Below are 22200 nucleotides of genomic sequence, written 5' to 3'. Positions count from 1 at the left end.
TGTATTTCAGACTAACTCCTGAAGACTGCAGTGAGATGTGCGAGGCACAGCTAACTTTATTACTGTGGAAAAGCAGGGGTAAAAAAAGGCAGAACTAAGCAAACATCAAGGAGCAGGGAACACCCCTGTGATCTTCAAGCCTTCCTTTATAGAGGGGGACTGTATATTCTGCAAACTGCTGACACTCATACACTGCAGAGAGAAGCCGCCTGCACACACAGGAGGAGAGGCGCTCATACTCGCCTGATTTTCAGCCACATTTGTCTCACATAGGAAGTGACACCAGAATATTCAAAAGGGGATTCTTGTAGCTGTTTAGCTCTCCGAGGACTAGTAATCCACTTTGTGTTGCTGTTGCAGAGGGAGGGATGACACTGGAAAATAACCTCCATTTTGTTGCAGGAGATGATGGAGGAGGGGGAACAGCTTCCTGTGCTTCATTTGTCACAAATGATACACGTCTGCACGGCGGTAGTCACTTCCTCGAGTGTCTCCACAGGAGGAGATGACAGCGCGACAACCTCAGATTGTTTCTGAGTGCAGCAGGCGGCGAGAAACTTCAATAATAAAAAAAAAAACCTCCGACTAACAGCACAGCACAGTGTCTTTACTTTGTGTCTGCATAAAACTACCTCTGGCCTGGATTGCCTCCCACCTGCTTCTCCACTGGCACAGGGCAGCAAACACAATGGCCAAAACCATACCAGCGGTAATGTGTTATTTCAAAACATACAAAACCATGAATGCTTCTGAAAGCAGTGATAAAACAGCTGTTGTCAAAAAACAAACAAAAAAAAAAAACGCAACCATCCATGCTGCAGCACATTTCATTATTGATTTAAGCCACTAAATTACTTTTGGAGCAATTCATAATATTTCCTTCATTATGATTTAAGACTCTGTTTGATTTATCCAAAGTTCATACAGTGAGGAGCTTCTTCCTCACAACCCTTTATTAAATACATTTAATTGTTAACAACAAATTGCAGATTAAACTGTGTTTAATTAAGTTTAACTTGGGGAAATATGAGGGAGCCTTTTCGACTAGCTAGTAAACACTCAGCAAAATCCAGCTTGTTGATTAACAATTAGGTTTTTGCAGACATTGAAGAAAGTCATTCATCTTCCATCAGACTTTCATCAGATATTCTGTTGCCTACAATAATAAATATAGTATTAATGTGCAAGTTTGCACGCTTTCCATGATCCTGACGGAATACGAGAGTGCTACAAATATAAATAAAGATGCAACAACTGGAGCATGCTGCATATCATGGTCATGTGGGGTCTGATGAAGGAAAGCAGATATAGAAGGAAAAAAGGAAAACAGCTGGAACAGTAGTCCAGATGTCATCATGCCAAAGAAATGGAGTTGTTTGATATTCGAGGGGGGACCAAGCAAGGACAGGAGCTGCAGCAGGACCGGACTATAGATCTCAGACCGGTATGTGTCTACCTTCCCCCGTCATTAACAGTGAGATCACGTTCACCCTCAGGCCCCGCGCTCTTTCTCTGACCCCGTCCTTCACCTCCCCGGCCTGGAGATGGAGAGCTGGCGGGGCTACATTTAGACACACATAAGGTTGGTTCTTACATTCACACACTCACACGTCTGCACACGCAGCTCTGAAGGACCTTGGCGATGGGAGATGGAGCGGGTAAGATCCTTGGTTATCGATTGTACATCGGCTCTACCCTGTGGAATAAGACGTCCCACCTGTTTTTATATTATATAGTGATTATTTTATGTGCAATAAAATACTTTAATCTTCATTCCAAAATGCAAATAAGTGACTGAAAACCTTCATGTGAAGAGGAGACAGCCGATAAGCCAGAAGGAGCATGTCATTTAGAAGCATGATACAAAAAAATACATAAAAGAAACTATAAAATTCCTTGACATACTTCCCAAGACGTCACATCAGAGTCCCAGACTCTCCTTTTCTGAATCCCTCTTAATGTCCTACTAATATTCTCTGACCAGGAGCAACCTTAAAGCACTCACAGGCATCAGAAAATGAGGAGGTGAAGGCAGAGAGGTTAGTCCTAGATGAAAGAAGCTGAATGATAATAGACCCACATCGGGCCCAGAGATGATTAATACCATTCTCCTCTCCCATTTGCTGTTCATTAACTCACTGTCTGCCATAATGGCCGGAGCTCAAATGAAAGGGGAGGGAAGAGGAGAAAGTTCAGGTTGGGTATCATTAGTAGGAACAAAGATGGAGCAAGAGAATAGGACGTGGAGGGAGAGGCAGAGGGAGGGAGAGAAGGAGTGCTGATTAGTGCGGCAGTTATCTACATCTTAATCAAGCTGAGTATTGCTCTCTTCCCCTGAAAAGGCCACACAGCGACAAAAAAATAGCACCATTTAGCATAACAGTCGACCCAAAAAAAAAAAAAAAAAAAAAAAGCCACTGCTGGAGTTTATTGTCTGCCACGTCTCTTTGAATAAACATTAAAGCCAACACACATAATAATATAATTCTGAAAGCAAAAGGAGCTTGTTAGGGCCAGAACAAAATGTCAAAACCCACAACTGCAAAAGCAGGTCGCCAATTTCTACATATTTTGTTTCCCTCCAGGGTGCAGGCAGAGTCAGGTGGATTGGATGAAAAGAATAACACCTGAGTATAGATGTGCATTTAAACAGGCGTGACACGTAGCATTTCAGTTATGGTAAAACACTGGCAGAGATAAAAGCATCAGGCATTATCCTTCAATGCTTGTGTGGAAAAAAAAAAAAGACAAGATGGACACACGCAATTGGATTTGGAGGGCTGCCGCAATGTGTTTCAGTCTGCTGCGTTAACCTTCTAAAATGGGAAACTATTGGACTGATAAGATCGGAGGGAGGAGGGTGGGGGGGAAGCACTCATCTAATAAGACAAAGCCAAAGAAACACAGGAAGCCTGTTAAAATGGAGTAGTTATTCTGAAAAATGAAGAGATGAAAGAGAGAGGGGGGACTGTAAAAAAAGAAAACAGCGTTCATTTATCTTTACCACTCCTGCAAAACGCACACGCTCACCAGGAGGTCGATATTTTTTCAGGCTAATGAATCGAGCAGTGTGCACATGTGGTAATGCATGTCAGGGAAAGACCTGTCACCATGGTAACTGAAAATGAAAAGATGAGAAAATATTGCAGCCAAAACTTTATGACTGATTTTAAATCAAACCTAACCAAGTAGATGTTTGGCGGACTTTAGGTGCGCATGCGTCCGCCTCATGTTACATCGCTATGAAGTCTCTGTGAGGCAAAGTGTTTCCTGAATCCTCCAAAAGGGACCCCAGTACAGCAATTACAGTATGTACAGTGCTGGTAATGCCTGTAATAGCTGTGTGTGTGTGTGTGTGTCCTCAGGCCACAGCCTGTGTCGATATTTTATTATTGTAAATGGGAATGTCATTATTTTTAGCAATACAGCAGCGTTCATATTTAATACCCTTCCGGCAGTATGTCAGTCCCTTAAGTGCATCCCTACAGCTCTGATAGTGATGCCAAATGTATCATTATGTCACAGTGGCGCTAAATGCAACCCTGCAGGACGGGACGGGGGCTGCTGAGGATTCTGGGTAGGAAGGAGATGACCTTGTTTGTTAACGTATGAAAACTCTGGTTTCAGTAAGTTCACTTTAAGACCTTTTTAAGACCTTTCAAGACCACTGTGAATGAATTGTTAGACCAACATGACGCATTACCCGAAACAAGATGCTGCAAATAACAGTAAACTGTTGTATGACAGGTGCTTGTAATTGAATGAAGAATCCAAAGCACCTCCGATTTTGATGTCTCATTGGAACCAAATGTATCTCAAAGGTCATTAGTCGAAGTGGTGGTGACACTGCGCTGGAGTGCGGAGGGACCAGGCGCTGACAAAGGTAGGGGCGGTGGGGGTGATATACAAAACTGGGTGATAGCTTGAGCCCACTGAAGGTTCCCAAGGTGGATGGTCCTCTTGCAAAGTTTACAGCGAGCTTGCTGGTTGCAAGGAACCGCTTGAAACCAGCTGCGAAAATGGCCGTTATCAAGCCAAGCCGTGTTGAAAACACACTTCCCCGTGTTTTCTACGAGAAGAAGTGAAGTGACTGAACACGCAGGCATCTCAAACATGGCGGAAAACTGACCAGCAGGTAAGCAGCAAGTGCCACGTTCCAACAACGTAAGCGATCCAAGCCCCTCAGAAAGAGAGACGATGCAGAATCAGAATTAAGATTTAATTTAAGATAAGGACTTTTAAGGACTTAAATTTTTTAAAATTTTAGACATTTTTAGACTTTTTAAGACCCTGCAAGAACCCTGTGAGGACTTTAGACTTTGAAGCAGAGTGAAATTTAAGGCTAAGCTAAAATTAAATAAGCACATTTTTATACAGATTTTTCTATAATAGATTATTTGGTGCTTCAGCAGTGTAATTGTTTAAGTGAGTAATCGTTATTATGCATGGAACATAGCTAAACAAAAAGCTTTTTAAAGGTGTTCATTGTCACTGTAAATATCATTCATTTAAAGCAGCTGTGGTTTCTTATGTCTTTGTACTGCCAGCCCTGCCGGTGTGTGTTTATATAACGACAGATTTAAGCTTAAGGTATCACAATACAAACAAAAACAAATGAGGTTTTATTGAGCTGATCAATTTAAAAATTGGCTCAGGCACTGTTGCAACAGATTGGCTGGGAGCGCTGTATCTGTATCTGATGTTACATGACAGCAGCAGGATTGCACAGATCTCTGAGGTGGAATTATTAGCGTTATTGACATCTTTTAACTTCCGACAAAAACAAGCAGACAAAAAGTAATTTCCACTTGTGATGACACAGCTGCTGATTCCTCGTACATATGTTCCATCTCGGAGGCTGGCATTAGTAAAATGTCAAAATGTTTTTGGCAAACAGCAAATGAATTAATTCGGTGTGTTAAGTGTGTGGATATCAGAAGATAGACTTGTTGCTTTGGGGAAGATAAAAAAGGTACCGAAAGGCAGATGAGCCTTTGTTTCTGTCTTTGCAGCATTTCACCTGGTGACAGCAGAGCATATAGGGGCTGCTGGGAAATATATCTGTTGTGTAATTCCCACCATCTAACAAATACCAAGAGCAGGATTCAAACAAAAACAGGTGTCTTTGGGGAAAAATGACTCCTTATTATGTGCCTCTCCATACTGAAGAACCAGGCCCATATAAACAGGATTATCATTACTCCACCATCGCAGAGGGCTCCAGAGACCCGAGCGAAATGACTGATGAGAATATGGGATTATAGGCGAAACAGAGCAGGAGTGAATGTGTGTGAGTGGTGGAGAGGAGAGTGATGGAGCAGGTGGACTCTCCATCCATCTTGCTCCCCGCTGACGGATATATGAGTGGGGGCCCCTCGGGCTCGGCGTCAGCAGCGGTGATGGATGAGAGATAAGTAGCGAAAAACATGTAGATTCAAATGACAGCCATCGAGCCGCATGTGAAGGTGTCACCGTATGAGTGGACACAGCTCAGGTAGATTGAGGTCATAAAAAAAAAATTCACAAATAAAGAGCGTGTGGAGTTTAATTTGAAAAATATATATTGGAATATTTTTTGCCCTTGTGGTATCATTCACCGTAGAACATTCAGGGAAGTATTAGTTGATTCAAAGGGACACTCCAGTTCATTTATTTCCATATAACTGAGAGGCTCACAAGAGACAACATGAAAAGAAATGCAAACTAAAGCAACAGAAGAAGGGCTCCTGATTTTTATTTTCACTATTTAGGTCATGATTCAAACACTACATCTCCCACAAACTCTCATTTTTAAACAAACACACTGGGAGTTTGCAGGGCGATGAGAACATACACATATCTGTGTATTCATATTGGATCTGTGTGGTTTGAATGTGAAGCATTATGTTTGGAGAGAGGAGAAGAAAGAATGTGTGCTTTGGGAAATCCTGTGAGTGGTGCTGTGGGAGTATGGGGTGCCGGGTTCATTGCCACAGGCCATTCTGAGTCCCTCTGCAAGTGGAGCAGGTGCTTGGTTTGCATTGCCAGCAGACAGTTCCAGTGGAGAAGGGTGGAGATTGGGCTTCCCTTTCTCACTGATTCTGTTTATAATTTATAGAGACAGAATTTCTGGATGCAGCCCCAGGGCCAGAGAGGGTCCGGTTCGGGACACTTTTGCAGCAGAGACAAGAATCATCACCTCTAAAAACTAAAGGCCATGGTCCTCAGCTGGAATAGTGTGAAACAGTTACTGCCTCAAGTGTGAAGGATTTTAAGAATCTTGGGTGTTCTTCACTAGTGGGGGAAGAATGAAGTGGAAGATCATTTGCAGAGATGTGGGCCAGAAGGACTCTTCATTTACCAGTCCATCTCAATTTTGATTATGAGCTGTGGGGAGGTGGCCCAGGTTGGGGAGGTCTGGGCTTCCCTGCTCAGGGTGCAACCCTCGTGACCCAACTACAGATAAGTGGAAGGAGATGGTTGGATGGATGAAGAATCACTGCATCCTGGCCTAAGAATATGATCCTATGTGTGAAGCATGGTGTTGGTAGCATCATGGTTTTTGTGCCTTTTGCTGCATTTATGTTGTTCTGCACAAGAAATCCTAAGGTTATGTTAATATTTTGGAACAGCCTGGTCACAATCCTGATCTTAAATCCAACTGAAACACTGCAGATGATGTGAGGAAACCCAACAAAATCTCAAGATTTGAAGCCTGTGAATGGCAGATCAGCCATTACCAGAAACACATGACACTAAAAGCAAAGTTTCATCTACTTTTGCCACTTTTCCTAAATAAAAAAAATGACTAAATATAATATTTCTGTCACTTGTATTTGTCATAAAATATTCGTACCTTCAATATATTTTGAATTTTAAAGTGTCCCACACTGCTTTTATTCAGCTGCCTCCATCAGCCTGCAGAGCTAGATTGATATCCCTAATGGAAGAATATCTGCCTACGTTTCTTCTTTCATGTTCTCTCCGTCAGTCTGTCAGGAAGCCGTCTGTTCTGTCCCAGCTGCCAGCCAGCCGTCCTCTCTCCAAAATAACATTTACACTGTACCCACTGTGCGTGTCCATGCGTGTGTTGGTATGACAAGTCTGCCAGGAACTGCACTCTAATTACCGACTCGCACATCTATATTCTGAGAAGTGTCTGGTAACCTTATTAGGTTAAATCATTCGTCTTCATCAGCAACAAAGACTCTCAAAGTCCCAGTGGACACCTGCATGACTTCATCAATTACAACAGCCTGGTTTGGTGAGATTAGACACAACAGATCTCTCACAGGCAGCCAGTGACCCAGTTACAGTGGTCTTGGACAGGATATTATCATGCTAACCAGTAACCACTGAAACAAATATATTCCTCAAATGTGAGACACTGTGATGTCCAGTCTGTCCTCAGTCAAACATGCGAGATAGTTGCACTTGAGCAACTGTAGCATCTGATGGAAACTATAAAAGACCAGGATGGATGGGAGAGCTAGCTAGCTAGGGTTATATTTGCAAAGTCGGGCTAAGAAGTAAAAACTCTACTGCCCGTGCTGTTTTAATGGCCATCGGTCCCAGCCTGGCCCTGAAAACCCTTCCATCAGCTGAGCCCTAATCTTCATACATGAGACACTGAGACTACAGAGCATCCTCCCTTGAGACGTCATTAGCAGCTCTCTGAGCCATCAATGAGAACGAGAGGGACAAGTCTTCAAACAAGTCAGGGGACACAGACCGATGCAGGACTCTGTTTTCATGTCTGCATTCTGGAAAGCGAAATCTTTAGCTGGCTAATTTTCTGCTCCTTTCTTTTCTTTGTACACCGCTATTAGTGGTATTTGAACACCTAAAAAACGGAGGGAGTGTTAGCTTTAATGCTGTGCAGCATCACAGTGCATGCCTGCGCTGTGGGACTGCAGGACCAACTCTGACCCACTTCCCTGTGAATCATTCTGCCATATGCTGCTGCTGTGCACTCACTGGTCTCTCTCCTCCACCCAAACACCCTCCAACACGCTATCAGCAAGCACACACCGCCTTCTAATCTAATACCTCTAACCAGGCTGAGCGTAAGCAGAGGCACGACGGTGGCGTGTTGAGGCCGAAAGCAAACCCCGGGAGGAAGAAAGGACCCCATGCCGAGCGGGAACATGTAGCTGATTGAAGTTTGTCTGAGAGGATGCAGTAAGCAGATAGGTGGTGCAGACACACAATCAAAAAGTTTCATTTTACTGTTAAACTTTGAACTTAAGTCCAAGTTCCTCCAGCTGCACTGCTGCCCTCCCCCTCCTGCTCTTCCTTTTGTAATTGAGATTCAGGCCCACAGATGGATATACCATGGATGCTGGCTCTGACATCACTTCAACATGTCCGGCTATCTGTGGAGCTGAAGACCTGAGAAGATCCTTCAGCATGGAGGCAATTAAAAGGGGAGAGAGAGAGAGAGAGAGCAGCCAGACGATGCTGCTGCTGTGTTCATGCGCTCCCTCTTTGTAATGTCGCAGCCAACCCAAACTTGTGTCTGATTAATCGGAGTCACAATTTGCATAATTGAATATTTACATTATTGTAATGCATTCTACAGCTTTTGTAGCTGACATCAGCATGTGTCTGCAGACACATACTTGTCAGGCCATTGACTCTAATGTGTACAGCAGCAAACGCAGCGCATGACAAGACTGCGAATGTGACCCTGTCCCACCAGAACCAAGAGTCGTGTTTGAGCTGGAGCAAAAAATGAGCCATCATTCAGTGTTTGTGTTACTTCTACTGTGTTACTGTGTGCTATTTGTAGACATAGGATGGTTCTGGAAAAAACATCCAAACTGTTCAGTGAACGTGTGTCGGTTCGGGGTGTGATTTGTTTGGTTCGGGACATGGAGGCACGGAGACGAACATTGGTAACCTGGCGACTTTCTCTCAGTCAGAGCAGAGAGGAGACTAGGGATGTCCTGATCCGATCACGTGATCGGAAATCGGGCCCGATTACGTGATTTCAGACTCGATCGGAATCGGACATTACCTCCCGATCAGGACTCGGATATATATTTATCAGGGCTGTCAAGGTTAATGCCTTCTATACACACACACACAGGTTTTGCTGCAATGAGTCTTTATAGAGAATCCTGAAAGTATCGGATCGGGACTCGGTATCGGCAGATACTCAAAATCAAATGACTTGGACTCGAGGGCAAAAAAACCTGATCGGGCCATCCCTAGAGGAGACCCACACATTTAACCACATGACGTTACATTTTCACTACTGTATGTTACTCTCAGCTATGCTACGTTACACTAAATCATATCTGTGGGTCCAGATGTTCATGTGAACCCCTCACTGACCTGTAAATATCTGCAGTTGTCCAGCCTGGATATGTCCCAGCCTCAGCAGCAGAACCAGCACTGGGCCTGCACACAGCTGCACACACAGGTACAGACGCTGCACCGACATCAAATACAGGATATTAAAGCCGTGTGCAGAAAGAGCTTTAGCACACATGATGTGATGACTGGTTGACTGGCTGGTTTTCTGGCTGATAACTGATTGGTTGCCTGGCCAGCTGGGCAAACTGGAGATGTGGTTATTCCCTGCAGAGTGAAAGTACAGCTGCTATCCAAGAGCCTGCTGTTTGTTGTTCTACCTAACACTCCCTGTAATTAGGCAGATTCAGGGCTGCCAGTAGCATCCACACCAACATCCACGCCAGCCAGCCAGCCTGCCGGCTTGTCAGGTTTCCTCATCTGCATGAGCAGGATTACAGAAAATGTTTTCTTCTTGATTAGGAGAAGAAGAAACAAGACAGAAACTGAAGCAGGAAGTCACCTCCTGGTGTTCACAGGGGTCACAGACTGTCACAAAAGCATTTGGAGCTTGTTGATCATAAGAAATGTGATTAAAAGCTTTAAAGCTTGACTTTCACTGAACTCAGGAGCTCCACTTAACAAGATGTCATTACTGAATATTATTCTAGTTTTTATGGAATCCTCCACCTGGCACAGATCACACTGTTCACACTGTTTTCCTGCTCTCTCTCTCTCTCTCTCTCACACACACACCTGACATCAAAGCACCAGCAGAAGCGAGAAGCCTGCATCCCCAAATGTGAGAGACGCCACCGATTTTACAGCGTTAATAGATTCCCTGAGTGTTCAGCAGGAAAAGTAGAATTACCTCCACCAACCTGCCGTCACACAGACTCACGTCATGCAGGATAATATATGTAATTAACATTTAATGGAGTTTAATAAAATAATTTGATGACACAGGACCTCCATCAGCATCCTGTAGCAGAATGCTAGTGTTTAACGGGGGCATCCGTCTGTTTTCATTTCATTATGATTTATGATTGACACTGTCAAAGCTAGAATAACATGTTTATTACCTGGAATTACTTTACATTAGATTACAATAAGCCATGGTACATAGCAGTTAGCTATGTTGTAAGGTGTAAGGTTACACTTAACTACACCTGATAGACTAAGCTATGTTATGTTACACACTATGTAGCATAGTAGCTAAACCTAGATTAGACTATTTATCACAGTTTTGCTATGTTATGCTAGATTAGCTAACATCATGTTACACTAAGCTAGTTTATTTCACCCTTAGCAATGCATAGTTAGGCTATTTTGTATTTTCTTGCAGTGCCCTTTTCTGTGTCGCTATTGTAAGATAAGGTTTTTTTGTCAGTTTATTTTATTTTGAAAAGAAAAGCAAGAAAGAAACTATTTTTCGTTAATGGTGTTCTTTAACGTGGCGTGAGCACAAATGAGGAGGTTCCACACCACCTGTTAGGTTGTTGTGCTACGGCAAATGCGAGAGCCTGGTGTGCGGAAACGATTCGAAATTAGAAAATTCTGAATACAAGTTTGATAGAGCAGCATCTAATGAGCGTTTTAAGACTAAAATGGTCTTAAAAGTCTGTAGCTTGAAATTTGTAGGAGGAGATACATTTGGCAGATGACCCTCGTTGAAGGGCTCTCTCATAGACTCCCATGTTAAAAATGACACCGAAATACTAAAATTATATATTAAATTATATATTATACTAAAACTATAATTTTTGAAAAGTTTTTTTGAAGTTGACCTGGAATGTCCTCTGTGAGATGAACATTTTGATAGTTGAATGGCTGAAATCGGTCAATGTATGCTGAAGATACGCTGCACCAAAAAACGTACGGAAGAAGAAGAAGAAGAAGAGTTTGATTGCCTAGCAACGGCAATAAAACGAATTTTAAAAGGGAGCCGTCCTTTCCAAACTGTTATCTTGGTAAGAATGTGTGAAATTTTGTTTCTTAAAATTCCCAGAGATCATCACAATCAGAATCAGAAGAGGAGGCACCCTGAATCATCATGCCTTTGGCTACAGAAGCAAAAAAAAAAAGGGGACATAATCCTAATCCTGTTTCATAAGCACTGGTAGAAAACACTGCATTTAGAGGGCGAGGACACCAAAACCCTTTTTTTCCCACCTCCCAGGCTCCAACGTGATTAAATTCATTAAACTCTCTCCAAGTAATTGCAGCTCATCTACGGCGGAATAAATATTCAATTAATAGTGCCTTTTTAATAACTGTGATTTCTTCAATCCATTGCACATAGCCTTGCATGTCTCCCTGTCGTTAATTAAAATTTCTCTTCGGAGGTCAATTAAATTTCCTTTAAATGTTCATTAGCCATAATACAGGGCAGCACAGAAATCTATTAAAGGAGGAGTTCATCTTCCCTGTGCAGTTTTCATGCATGTGTGTTGTGTATTGTGGCAGAGTTAATCTTTCTCTTTGCATTCCTCCTGGCCAGGGGAGCGGGCTTAAGCTCTCTCCATGTCAAGGTGGCGAGCTGAGCCACGGCGAGCCCGAGCAGAAGAGCATTGTGCCAGTTTCCGTAACGTGTTTGGCCAAGGCTGACTGGCTGCCAAACAGCCAGAGACAGAGCGGGGATGAATCAGCACTGACAAGGTGAAGCCAGCCTCGTGTTCAGCGGCTGACAGCTCAGGTGCTCAGAGAGATGGAGACACAACAGATTACATTTAGGCCACTGCAGAGAGAGAGGGAGAGAGGGAGGGAGGGAGAGAGGGAGGACGAGATAAAGGAAAAGAAAAAAGAGTCCAAAATGGCTTTTGGACTCTGGAAACTTTTCTCCGAGATAAAAGACAAAGTTGTGGTTTTGTGTGGGGGTAAGTGTGAGCTGTTGGTGCATGGTGCCGGAGAAAAGCAATAAATAATCTGTAATAATTAAAATGTGTGGTCCTTTTGTTTTTTTTGTTTCGTTTTTTCTGACACTGTCTCTTCTCCATAAAGAATGACCCAACAGATCGTTTGGCGCATGCAGCTTATTACGACCTGCAGTTATGTTTTATTGTCAGGCGACCTCCAAAGGGTCGCCGTCAGTTCATTTTCAGTGATTGGAAACATTAATTAATGCTATTTCTGTGCTGTCCTCTGTCCTAACAGCTACAGCCCGACGCAAGTGCAGACTCAAGGAAATGAAATTACAACCAAAAAAAAATAAAAAATACACACTGAGCACAGTGGACACATGCAGCCACTTTATAGTGGGTGAATAAATAAATCCATCTTGGTGTACACAATGGGCAATGCAAGCCTTTTCTACTCAAGCTTTTTCCTACTTTAAGTGAAGAACTATAAACAAACAATCCAAAACTCAATCAGAAACATGAAATTAAAGGCAGCTGCTCGATCCAGCTAATCTGCATCACAGTATATCTGTATGCTCTCTTTACAAAGGGCGGCAACATCCCTGCAAACATTCACATCTTTGCAACAACCACTGAGGCTGTGTATCAGGGTTAGGGCTTCCACAAACGACTGTTTTAAAAATCGCCGATTATTTTTGTGATTATTCGAGTAATCGGATCACGCGTAAATGTCGTAATTTTCGCATAAGTGCGGCTGCAACTAATGGCAATAGTTCAATAGTGGATGACTACTTTGGACAGCTAATCTGTCATTGCTTCATCCGCAACCACCTCCATGCCTAGAGCCAAAACCCTCGTTCTTTAAAAATGTGTGTGTGTGTCCGCTCACCTATTCCCACATCTACCCGAAACACATTACTGCCAAATCTAAAAACTTACTCCACACCCACCTACAAATGGCTCATCCGGGTTTCAAACCCTGAGCCTCTTGCATCCAAAACGGCGACTAGCATACCATGCGATGACGTCACTAACAAGTCGTCGACTACTAAATTTGTTGTCGATGCATTTTGCCCTCGAATATTAGTACTCGACTAATGGTTGCAGCCCTAATTAGGGTGGTTCATCTCCTCCCAATGACAGTGAGATGTAAGCTTAAACACCCCAGCTGCCTCTACCTCTCTCATTCACATGGATTTACCATGGATTTGCAGTAAAACAGTGCCACTGTGAGCGATGTCCTTACTGCGGACACTCTGCAGGGTGTCTGCTCTTAAAGCGGAGTCCTTCAGGGAGCAGCAAGGGGGGGCTCACAAAAAGGAGGAACTGTTAAATTTCATTTTCATTTCTAGTTCAAGCTATGGCGGCGAGGGGCTGTGTGAGCGATGATTGTAATCACAGGTTTCCATACCGATTCTCCTGGATTCTCTGAGCGGACTTCTCAATTCTAGGACCAAAAACCTGATCAAACAGGGCTCCAAAGACACTCTGTGGGCTTATTCTGAGGCTTGTTAAATGAAAACATCTTTACCATACTCTACAATTTTCCCTGCTTGCTCCATTCTTACTCAAGGCTAACCCTGGATTCACTGCTGGAATATAAACATAAACTAATCATAACATTAATCTCACCATGCAAGTGTGCACTTTTGAAAGCAGCCCATCTGTGAAGGCTTCCTAATTAGCCGCTGTCATATGGCACACGATGGAACAGATTTCTGTCCTTGGTGCACCACTGTACAAAGGAAACTAATAAACAATATGTGCCCCTAATCCGCAGGATTTCATCTGTAAAGCCCTTAAGATAAAGTTTAAAGCTTTTTGTGCCTCAACACAGGCACTGTGCATCCTTGAATAGGTGAACGGTGCTGTATTTTATCTCCTGGTGAGCGTTTCTTCAGATAAATAGCTCACATTGTCTACCAACACAAACAGCAGTGAGAGGCATCGATTAGGGATACACACCTTATAGTAGCTCTGAAACAAAAACGCATCACAACAGCAGCAGAGCAGAGCAGAGCACACACCACAAAGCCCAGGCATCCATCAAACAGACAGTGTGCATGTGTGTGTCTTTACCTTGCGTCCGCCTGTGTTCAGCTTTATGGGTGTGAGGAAGGGGTCAAAGATCATGTGGCTGGTCTCGATGTTGACTGGCGACTGCCTCTTCCCCACCGAGCACAGGTTCCAGGCCGAGTTCACCAGCCCCCAGAACGACGGCACTGCAACACAAAAAGGACAGAGCGGGTGTTCAAAGGGGCGAGCAGCTGCAGCGCACAGATAGGAGCGCATACTAACGAGAGGTCACCGAGTGACGGCCGGAGTTTGTGCGTCAGCGTTTGTTGTTTTTTTTTTTACATTTAGACCTGCCAGACTCACAGTGGGAGAAATGTAATTAGCAGTGCTTAACTGCTGTGGGTTTCTAAAGGCTTATAACACTTAAATCAGTTTTTTTTAAAACCTTTTTTTTTTTTAAATTTCCTCATTTTATCACTTTCTCTGGAACAAAGATAAACTGTGTAAAAAGTAATACATAAAAACATTAAAAGGAAAATAAACAAACCATAAGAAGAAAACTGTCCAATCAGATCAAGCCAAACTGTTTCTACTCTGATACATTAACATGTGTTACAGTCTTGGATTGGCCCCTTTGATGTTCCCATAAGAACCTTACAAGTATCTAATCCAGCATGTTTCATTACAATTTTTATAACTAAGCACAAAATTGACCTTCTTTTATTTATTTATTATTATTATTATTATTATTGCTAGCATCTCCAGGTTCTTCATCCTGAAGTCAATGGAGTTTACAACATTTTCACACAAGGGCGTAGTTTTAGCATGGACGGAGGGGACACGTCCCCAACCAATGTCCAGCAATTACTAAATTGTCCCCACCAATAAATTGATCCCCTCCAAAAAAAAACAAAAAAAACAAATTCTTATTGGGTGCAGGAAGGGTTAAATTCCATTCTTTTGTGGAGTCCTACCAATAGTTATCCTCCTGCCCCAAAGCCCTTGATATTCTGATTCTGATTGGGTTATATCAAGGGCTCTGGTCCGACCGTAACACATGTGGCTGTGCCTTTCCCTGCTGTCACATGTGTGGCTTGGTGCATATCGAAGAGATAACAGCCATAAAGAAGGTCTATATAAGGAGTTATTTTGTGAATAAACCTGTAAGTCACTTAAAGTCACTTTACAATCTGATAGCAACCAATTAGTTCGGCAGTTTTGCATTAAAACGAAGAATATGAATCATCTGTGGAAGCTATAAAACACTAAAAACATCAGCCAATCCTCCGGGTGGACCCTGCGCGGAGTATTGGTTGGTTGTCACTCTCTTCCTGCTCTGCGCGCATCAGAGAGGTACGTGCATGATGGCCGAAGTCACAGACCGCAGCTCGTCTTCAGGTAATGCGTGTCCATGTGATTGGGAGGCGTGGCTTCGGGGTGAGCTCCGAGAGAAAGGGGCGTGTGTTTACTTTCGAAATCTGGCTGACTCTCATTGAGTTTTCAAAATCTCCTACCCTACCTTTAAAGTCAAGTTCGCTAATGAATTTAGTATATCATAATAATAAATGTCGGAGTCTTGGTCCCCACTAATGCCAAAACCAAATACCAAATGCCCTTTATTTTCAGACACACACGCAACTTTTAAACCAACTCTGAAGAAGCTCATATCTGCCATTAGCTGTAGCTAAGTTAGGTAGTTAGCTACAGGCTTCCTATTTCTTTAATATTAGCATTAAGCTAGCACCCTGATCCTTGTTAAAATTCAATAACTTTTTAAAAACATGGTGTCTATCTTTGGCTAGATCCTTACATTCACTCCATTTTTCACACCTACCTTACACTCTTATCTTCCATCATTAAAAAAAGAGCTTCATGGATAGCTTGTTGCTAGTCAGGCAAAGCTAGGATGAGAATCATGAAGCGTACCGGGCAAAACTAATCCACAATGACTGTTAGCAATTCGGTCCGAACCTCCCCCCACTGCAGATATTACAGGAGTGAGAGAAGTAGAATAAGCCTATAATAACTGCAGAGATGAAGACTGAGAGGACAGGATGGCACAGTGAGAGAATGTCAGCACTGTGGGAGTGATAGGTATCTCAGCCAGTCATGTTCCTATTTAAGACTTGGCCACCGGGACCGAGAATTCAATTCCATCGCAGAGTGCAGAGCAAAAGTCTTATCGCCGTCAACTCATGCAAGAGGCAGCTTTTAGCAACAATATCTGCTGCAGCCTGGAGCTGCTTTTTTCATTTAGGAACACAGCATTACACTGAGATGACTCACTGGGATTCTGCTATGCAAATTCCACTGAGATTTCCAACAAAAGCAGAGATAATTTGAAAATATGCAAATTCGTGATGAATCAGAAGGGAAGCAGACACGACGCAGCGTGAATTCAAAGCTAGAGGCGCACGAGTCAACAAGTCCTCCAAGACTCCGAGCCACACTCTGTTTGTTTGCTGTGCTCTAAGACTCGGCAGAGACACAGAGAGAGAGAGAGAGAGAGAGAGAGAGAGAGCACTACATCACTGTTCAGATAAAAGCACGGAGTCAAGTGAAACAGGTGGCAGTGTATTCATCACCCTTTCTACCATGAACAGGCTGTTAGCTGGGGCTATGTGCAGGCGTCACGGTGCTTCACACGCTGAATAGCAAAAAGCATTTTGCTAAAGTACTCGAGCAAACACAAGTGACTGAGGCTCGCTCTGCAACTTAAAGCCGCACTCTGAAATATCAACACTGGATAAGCGACGATACACAATAAGTGTTTGCTCTGCTGCACCCCCAAGTGGCCACGAAACCAATCGACACAGCTTTAATCTACTACTTTCACAACTTTAGTTTTTAAAGGTCGTTAAAGTGTTTCAGCTGGGAAAACACTGCACTGAGTGCACAGGGACCCCTTGGTGGAAATTGCTTTGTGGTACTTAGCTTAATTAATGGTAATATGCTCCACTACAGCAGATATCTAATGGGGGTCTTAAGGTGGTCCGAATTCATTACATAACCTCTATCAAGGTCCTCCTACTCTTAAAATGTAGTTTACAGGTGCCTAAATAGTTCGTACACTGTAAGAGAGGAGCCGGCCTTCATACATGTTCGTCTGGCCATGAGAGTCTCCGAACTTTGATCATTTGTAGGACAGATTTTGTTGTGGCACGGTGTGTTATTAAAGCTCCAGTGCTGACCTTTGGTCTCCCCCCTCTGGCAGGGACAGGAACTACACAAACTGCCGACGTGTGTGCATACACATACACTTCTGTCAAAGGTTTACTAGTGGGTATAGGCTTACTGGACGGCCATGTTGAATAATGTATCTGATCAATCCATCATGACTACGGCCCTACAAGTCTACGATCAATTATTTCTGAAGAAAAACACTGTTGCAATGGACACTGCTCTGGTCACTGGGGACTCTTTGATATTTATTTTATTTATTGATTAGGAGACGTCTTATAAATTTTGTTTAAGCACCAAAACAACTTGGTTATTTTTATGTAAACAGCAGGATTTGGATTAAAAAAAGTGACCATTGGTTTGAAACTGGAAACAAATGTCAATGTTCATCTACTTCGACCTCATAAAAGACACACTATGATTTACATCACTGTGTGAAAAAGTAGAGTATGTATGTGTATGTGTTGACATATGTTATGGCATACTGTAAGACCTGAGTCACACTGTAATCACAAGCTAACACTTCTGTAGGTGAGAGTTTCTGATGAGCCGTCAATACCTTATCACCACCAGTATATACATATACAGTAAGAACAGCAGGAAATATGCCTGTAACCCAGCGCTGGGGTTGACGCTGACTTTCGAGGAGTCCTCATAGCAGGCGGGGGCAAGTTTCTGTCTTTATTCCTGTCAGCAGAGTGTGGTGGTGCCAGCAGTGCAGCATGAGAAGAAGACAAGCTTTTTCTCTGCCATTTGTGCAGCATCCTGACAGACTCTGGCAGACTGGCCTCTCTTCTGGCACTGTGAGATGTAGATGAGAGCCCTGCCCGGTGAAGTGTACTGTTTGACCGAGATGCAGAAGCAGTGTCTCTGGTGGTTCTGATGAGTTGTGTGTTAACATATCACTGGCAGCTACAGCGAAATCCACTTCACAGTGTGGAAGGGTCAGAGTGCAGCAGACACCGAGGTGAATCGGGTTTCACCAACTCAACCAAACATTCTCCCAAATATATGATGTTGATGGTCAACACAGGAAGCACTGCTGAGAATGAAGCACCTTCCATATAGCTGTTTTCACTGCTATCCAGGTGATTTTGCACAACCTCCTGTGCAGGGTGAGGTTAGTATTCATCCCATGACCACCTGAGCGATTTGGATTTCACATCTCATCAACACCTCCTGGCTTCCACCTGACACGGAAGCATGGGTTTGTATACACAGGTGTGTCCAGTCCGTTTCGATCGGCCTCCGGTGGACTGCAATCAGCTTCTAGTTACATCCCAAAGATAATTACAGCACACAGGATGCACCTGAACACCATTTGAATCCACAGTCCGAAAACAAATTTCAGTTTTTTCACTATTATTCACCTTTAACAAGACGTATGACACCATAATCTAAACCACTTATAATGCACTGTGTCAGCACATCATACTAGAGACACCCAGAAAGCAATCTGTGCCAGAAATGTGCCATCACTATCCATCCTTCAGGAGGAAAACACAGAGAGAAGAACACATTAAACACGGTTGGAGTTGTCATCTGTTAAAGGCAGAGTTGAATTTAGGAGCAACAGTTTTTATTATCAGAGAGGGTGGTTCAGTTCAGTGGGGAGAGGGGGAGCTCTTCTGATGGAGAATCCTTCATGAAAATGACAGGAAATCCATGTGCAGAATGGGGATTGGAGTGTGATCCGATCGATCCATTAAAACCTGGGTCCCCCTTGTCGTAAACGTACACATAATTATTGGCCGTTGATAAATTCCTGAATGCAGCTACGGTGGCAAGGGACATCACTCACTGCTGACAGAGGCACAAGCAGCTCTGTCAATAGTCTACACACACCCTCCTATAGCAGCTCTGATACCCCTATATTTCACTTAGCCGCTGTTAGAGACGCTTTTCTCTTATTGGCAAGCTGTAAAAGTGGACGGGGATATATGGTGTGGCCTTTTGCAGATGTCGGACAGGGTGGATGTGTAATGTGCAAGTGAAAAGGGCAATTGAGGGTGGGAGGGCCTATGTTTCATGTCCCATCTTCTTCCTTTATCAAAGGCATTTTGCATTAAAGACAGCTCATGCTGAGGTATACCACAGTAGTAAAGGATGCAACTAAGATAGAGTTGATTAACCAATGAAACATGTTCATTCCAATATAAGAAATGATAGAAGTTCTCAGCAAAAAGTGATAAAATAGATTAGATTAGGACAGGTGTTGGCCCACTCAGGCTCATTCAGTTCAGTGCATGGATCATCCTTTCCCCAGATGCCACATTTGGTCTGCCAGATGCAACACATGCTTATGTTTATGCTAAAACAGCATATTGACATTTTGGCTTATGTTCATGCCAACGTATCATGGGACTGATACCGCCATGTATAGAAGCAGATGGAGTTGGTGGAGGTACATGCAGCACAGGGTTCAAGTCCCTGGGACAGGTTGAGGTTAGGTAAGGGGTTAAAGTCTCTCTGGTGCACGCAGAGCAGGAAGAGAGTGACAACCAGCCAATACTCCGCGCAGGGTCCACCCGGAGGACTGGCTGATGTTTTTAGCGTTTTATAGCTTCCACAGATGATTCATATTCTTCGTTTTAATGCAAAACTGCCGAACTAATTGGTTGCTATCGGACACACTTTAGTTGTATTATGTAATTATTTTGACATTGACCTCCATAAACCTTTGAGCTGCTGTCCACTTTATAGGAGGTTTCCTCATGCTGGTACACAACAAGAATCCACGAACACGACTGTGACACTGATTGTAACACAAGTTTTCTCTTATTGTGCATAAAACCCTTGCCTCCATGCAGCTAGAAGCCAGAGCTTGGCGTGGGAGTGTGAGGCCATGTTTGCAGACTAATTATGCAGCCACCTCGACCGGGTCTGAGGTGCGTGCTAGGTCCTCCCTGTGGGCTTATTAGAGTTCAGGGTTGTGGTGAAGGTGGGATCCGAGGTCTGAGGAGACACTCACTGGACAATTAAGCCCTACATTAATTACTTCCACTGCTGAGTATCTCACAGATAGACAGTGCAGTTGTAAATGCAGAGCCTGAAGAGACACTGTTTCTCATTATAGGGGAACGTCGGCGCCAAAATGCATTATTATGGACACATGCAGGCACAGATGGGACTGAAGCTGCATCCGAGCGAGGAAAGCGTCTTTACTTAAGATTATACCACAGCTACAAAACTTTCCAATTCCAAATGAGATGCACCCACACACACACACACACACACATCTACATGCATGAACACACACATATAGGAAACAGTGTTGGAGGGTGCTGTGGTATGCATTTCATTAAAACAGGCCCAGGCGCAGAGATGGCCTTAATGAAATGTCTTTATTCTGTCAACTGGATATGGATGAAAAGTTAGAGTAATAGTCTTTGGGAAACAGGAGGGAATAGGAAAAATGCAAAGTACACACACATGGTCCTTCTCTGCCTCTCCCAGATGAATCCTGCACATCAATTTCTTGGACGAGCGTCAAGAAAAGTACAAAAAGTGCCTTCCCTTTGTAACTGCTGATGCAAAGCTGGGTTGCAAATTTGCCCGCAATGGAAGAGAGAGAGAGAGGGAGAGAGGGAGTGCTGAAGGAGACCTAACAGCTTGGGGATAAATGCTTACTTAAGCAGGTATGGAAACCAACATCTTAATGATAATGAATGTCTAAGAGCAGCATTAAAGGAGCTGTCATATTCTGCTAGCTCTCAATTTGAAACGCTGCTCAGGCGCTGCAGGTTCCATCTTGTTTACCCACTTGGGGGGCATTCTAACAGACATTTTGGTGCGTCTGTGAACAGAGGGAGGGATGCTTTATGTGAAAGCTCTGGACAGGGAGCAGGTGCAGAACACTTATGAAAAAGTTGTCGTTGTTTTTAGGAGCCGGGGGAGGACTGCAGGCTGTTAATTAAAGGGTGCTGCATGGTGCAGAGAAAATGAGCTGAGGGGTAAACACCCAGAGCTGTCACATCTCAGGATAACTGCCCCCTTGTGGAGTTTTGGTGCACTGCAACATTGCAGCTCAGGCGTTTTAGTACCTATTAAAGCAATTACTAAATTAAAGCAACATATAATTTTGTTTTTACATATTTTAGCATGTTTTTATTATCTTAGCTTATTATTTTAATAACATAATAACTTTTTTATGTATTAAACCACCAAAATAATTGATAATTTGAATGCCTAGCTACTTCGGTACTACTAAATCAGATTGTTGTTGTCAGGGTTCGTGTGAGGTGTGGACACAGTTGCAGAATACAGAGTGGTTTTAAAAATCAAAAGCAGTCTTTTATTGCAGGCCAGGAGGGCAAAAAGCAAAAGTCCAAAACTAAAAGTCTCACTTAACGTGGTAACAAAACTGACATAGGGTAAAACAAGATCAAAAACATGGCATGGCATAAAACCTGAAGCATGGCTTGGCAAGGATAAGACGTGGACACACTGGCAGTGGGTGTAGGGAAGACAAAGACTAAATACACAAAGACCAGGGAAGACAACGAGACACAGGTGACACACATGAGGGATGAGCAGGTAATCACACAAGGCGGGAAACTACCGGAAGTAAAACTTAAGACAAAACACAAAGTGGATAGGACTATCAAAATAAAACAGGAAGCACAAGACAAAACCACAAGGACAACAAGACACAAAGACACAAGAACTAAACGCAAACCCAGAGAACAACACACAAGCCTAACAACTACCAAGACTATCACAATAACTAAACACAGATTAAACTAAAAACCCAAACCAAGGAGAACAAAATCAGAAATAAACACCAGGTCATGACAGTTGTGTTGAATACTGACTTCTGATTGGTCAATCTTCAGGCAGTCATATCAGAGGAATACATTGTTGCTGTATA

At 43.2% G+C, this 22200-nt stretch overlaps 1 protein-coding gene across 4 annotated transcripts in view; it reads right to left on the bottom strand.

Moving 5' to 3' along the window:
- Positions 1-22200, bottom strand: part of ca10a (carbonic anhydrase Xa) — a 358548-nt gene that overhangs the window by 78444 nt on the left and 257904 nt on the right. For all 4 annotated transcript variants that reach the window (XM_028408223.1, XM_028408220.1, XM_028408221.1 and 1 more), the window contains one exon: positions 14214-14356. In XM_028408223.1, coding sequence (XP_028264024.1) covers positions 14214-14356 — 143 coding nt within the window. The remainder of the gene's footprint in view (positions 1-14213; positions 14357-22200) is intronic.

Source organism: Parambassis ranga, chromosome 6 (assembly GCF_900634625.1).
Source record: "Parambassis ranga chromosome 6, fParRan2.1, whole genome shotgun sequence".
NCBI lineage: Eukaryota > Metazoa > Chordata > Actinopteri > Ambassidae > Parambassis > Parambassis ranga.
Note: the sequence above shows the minus strand (reverse complement) of the source record. Positions and strands in the feature narration are given on the sequence as shown.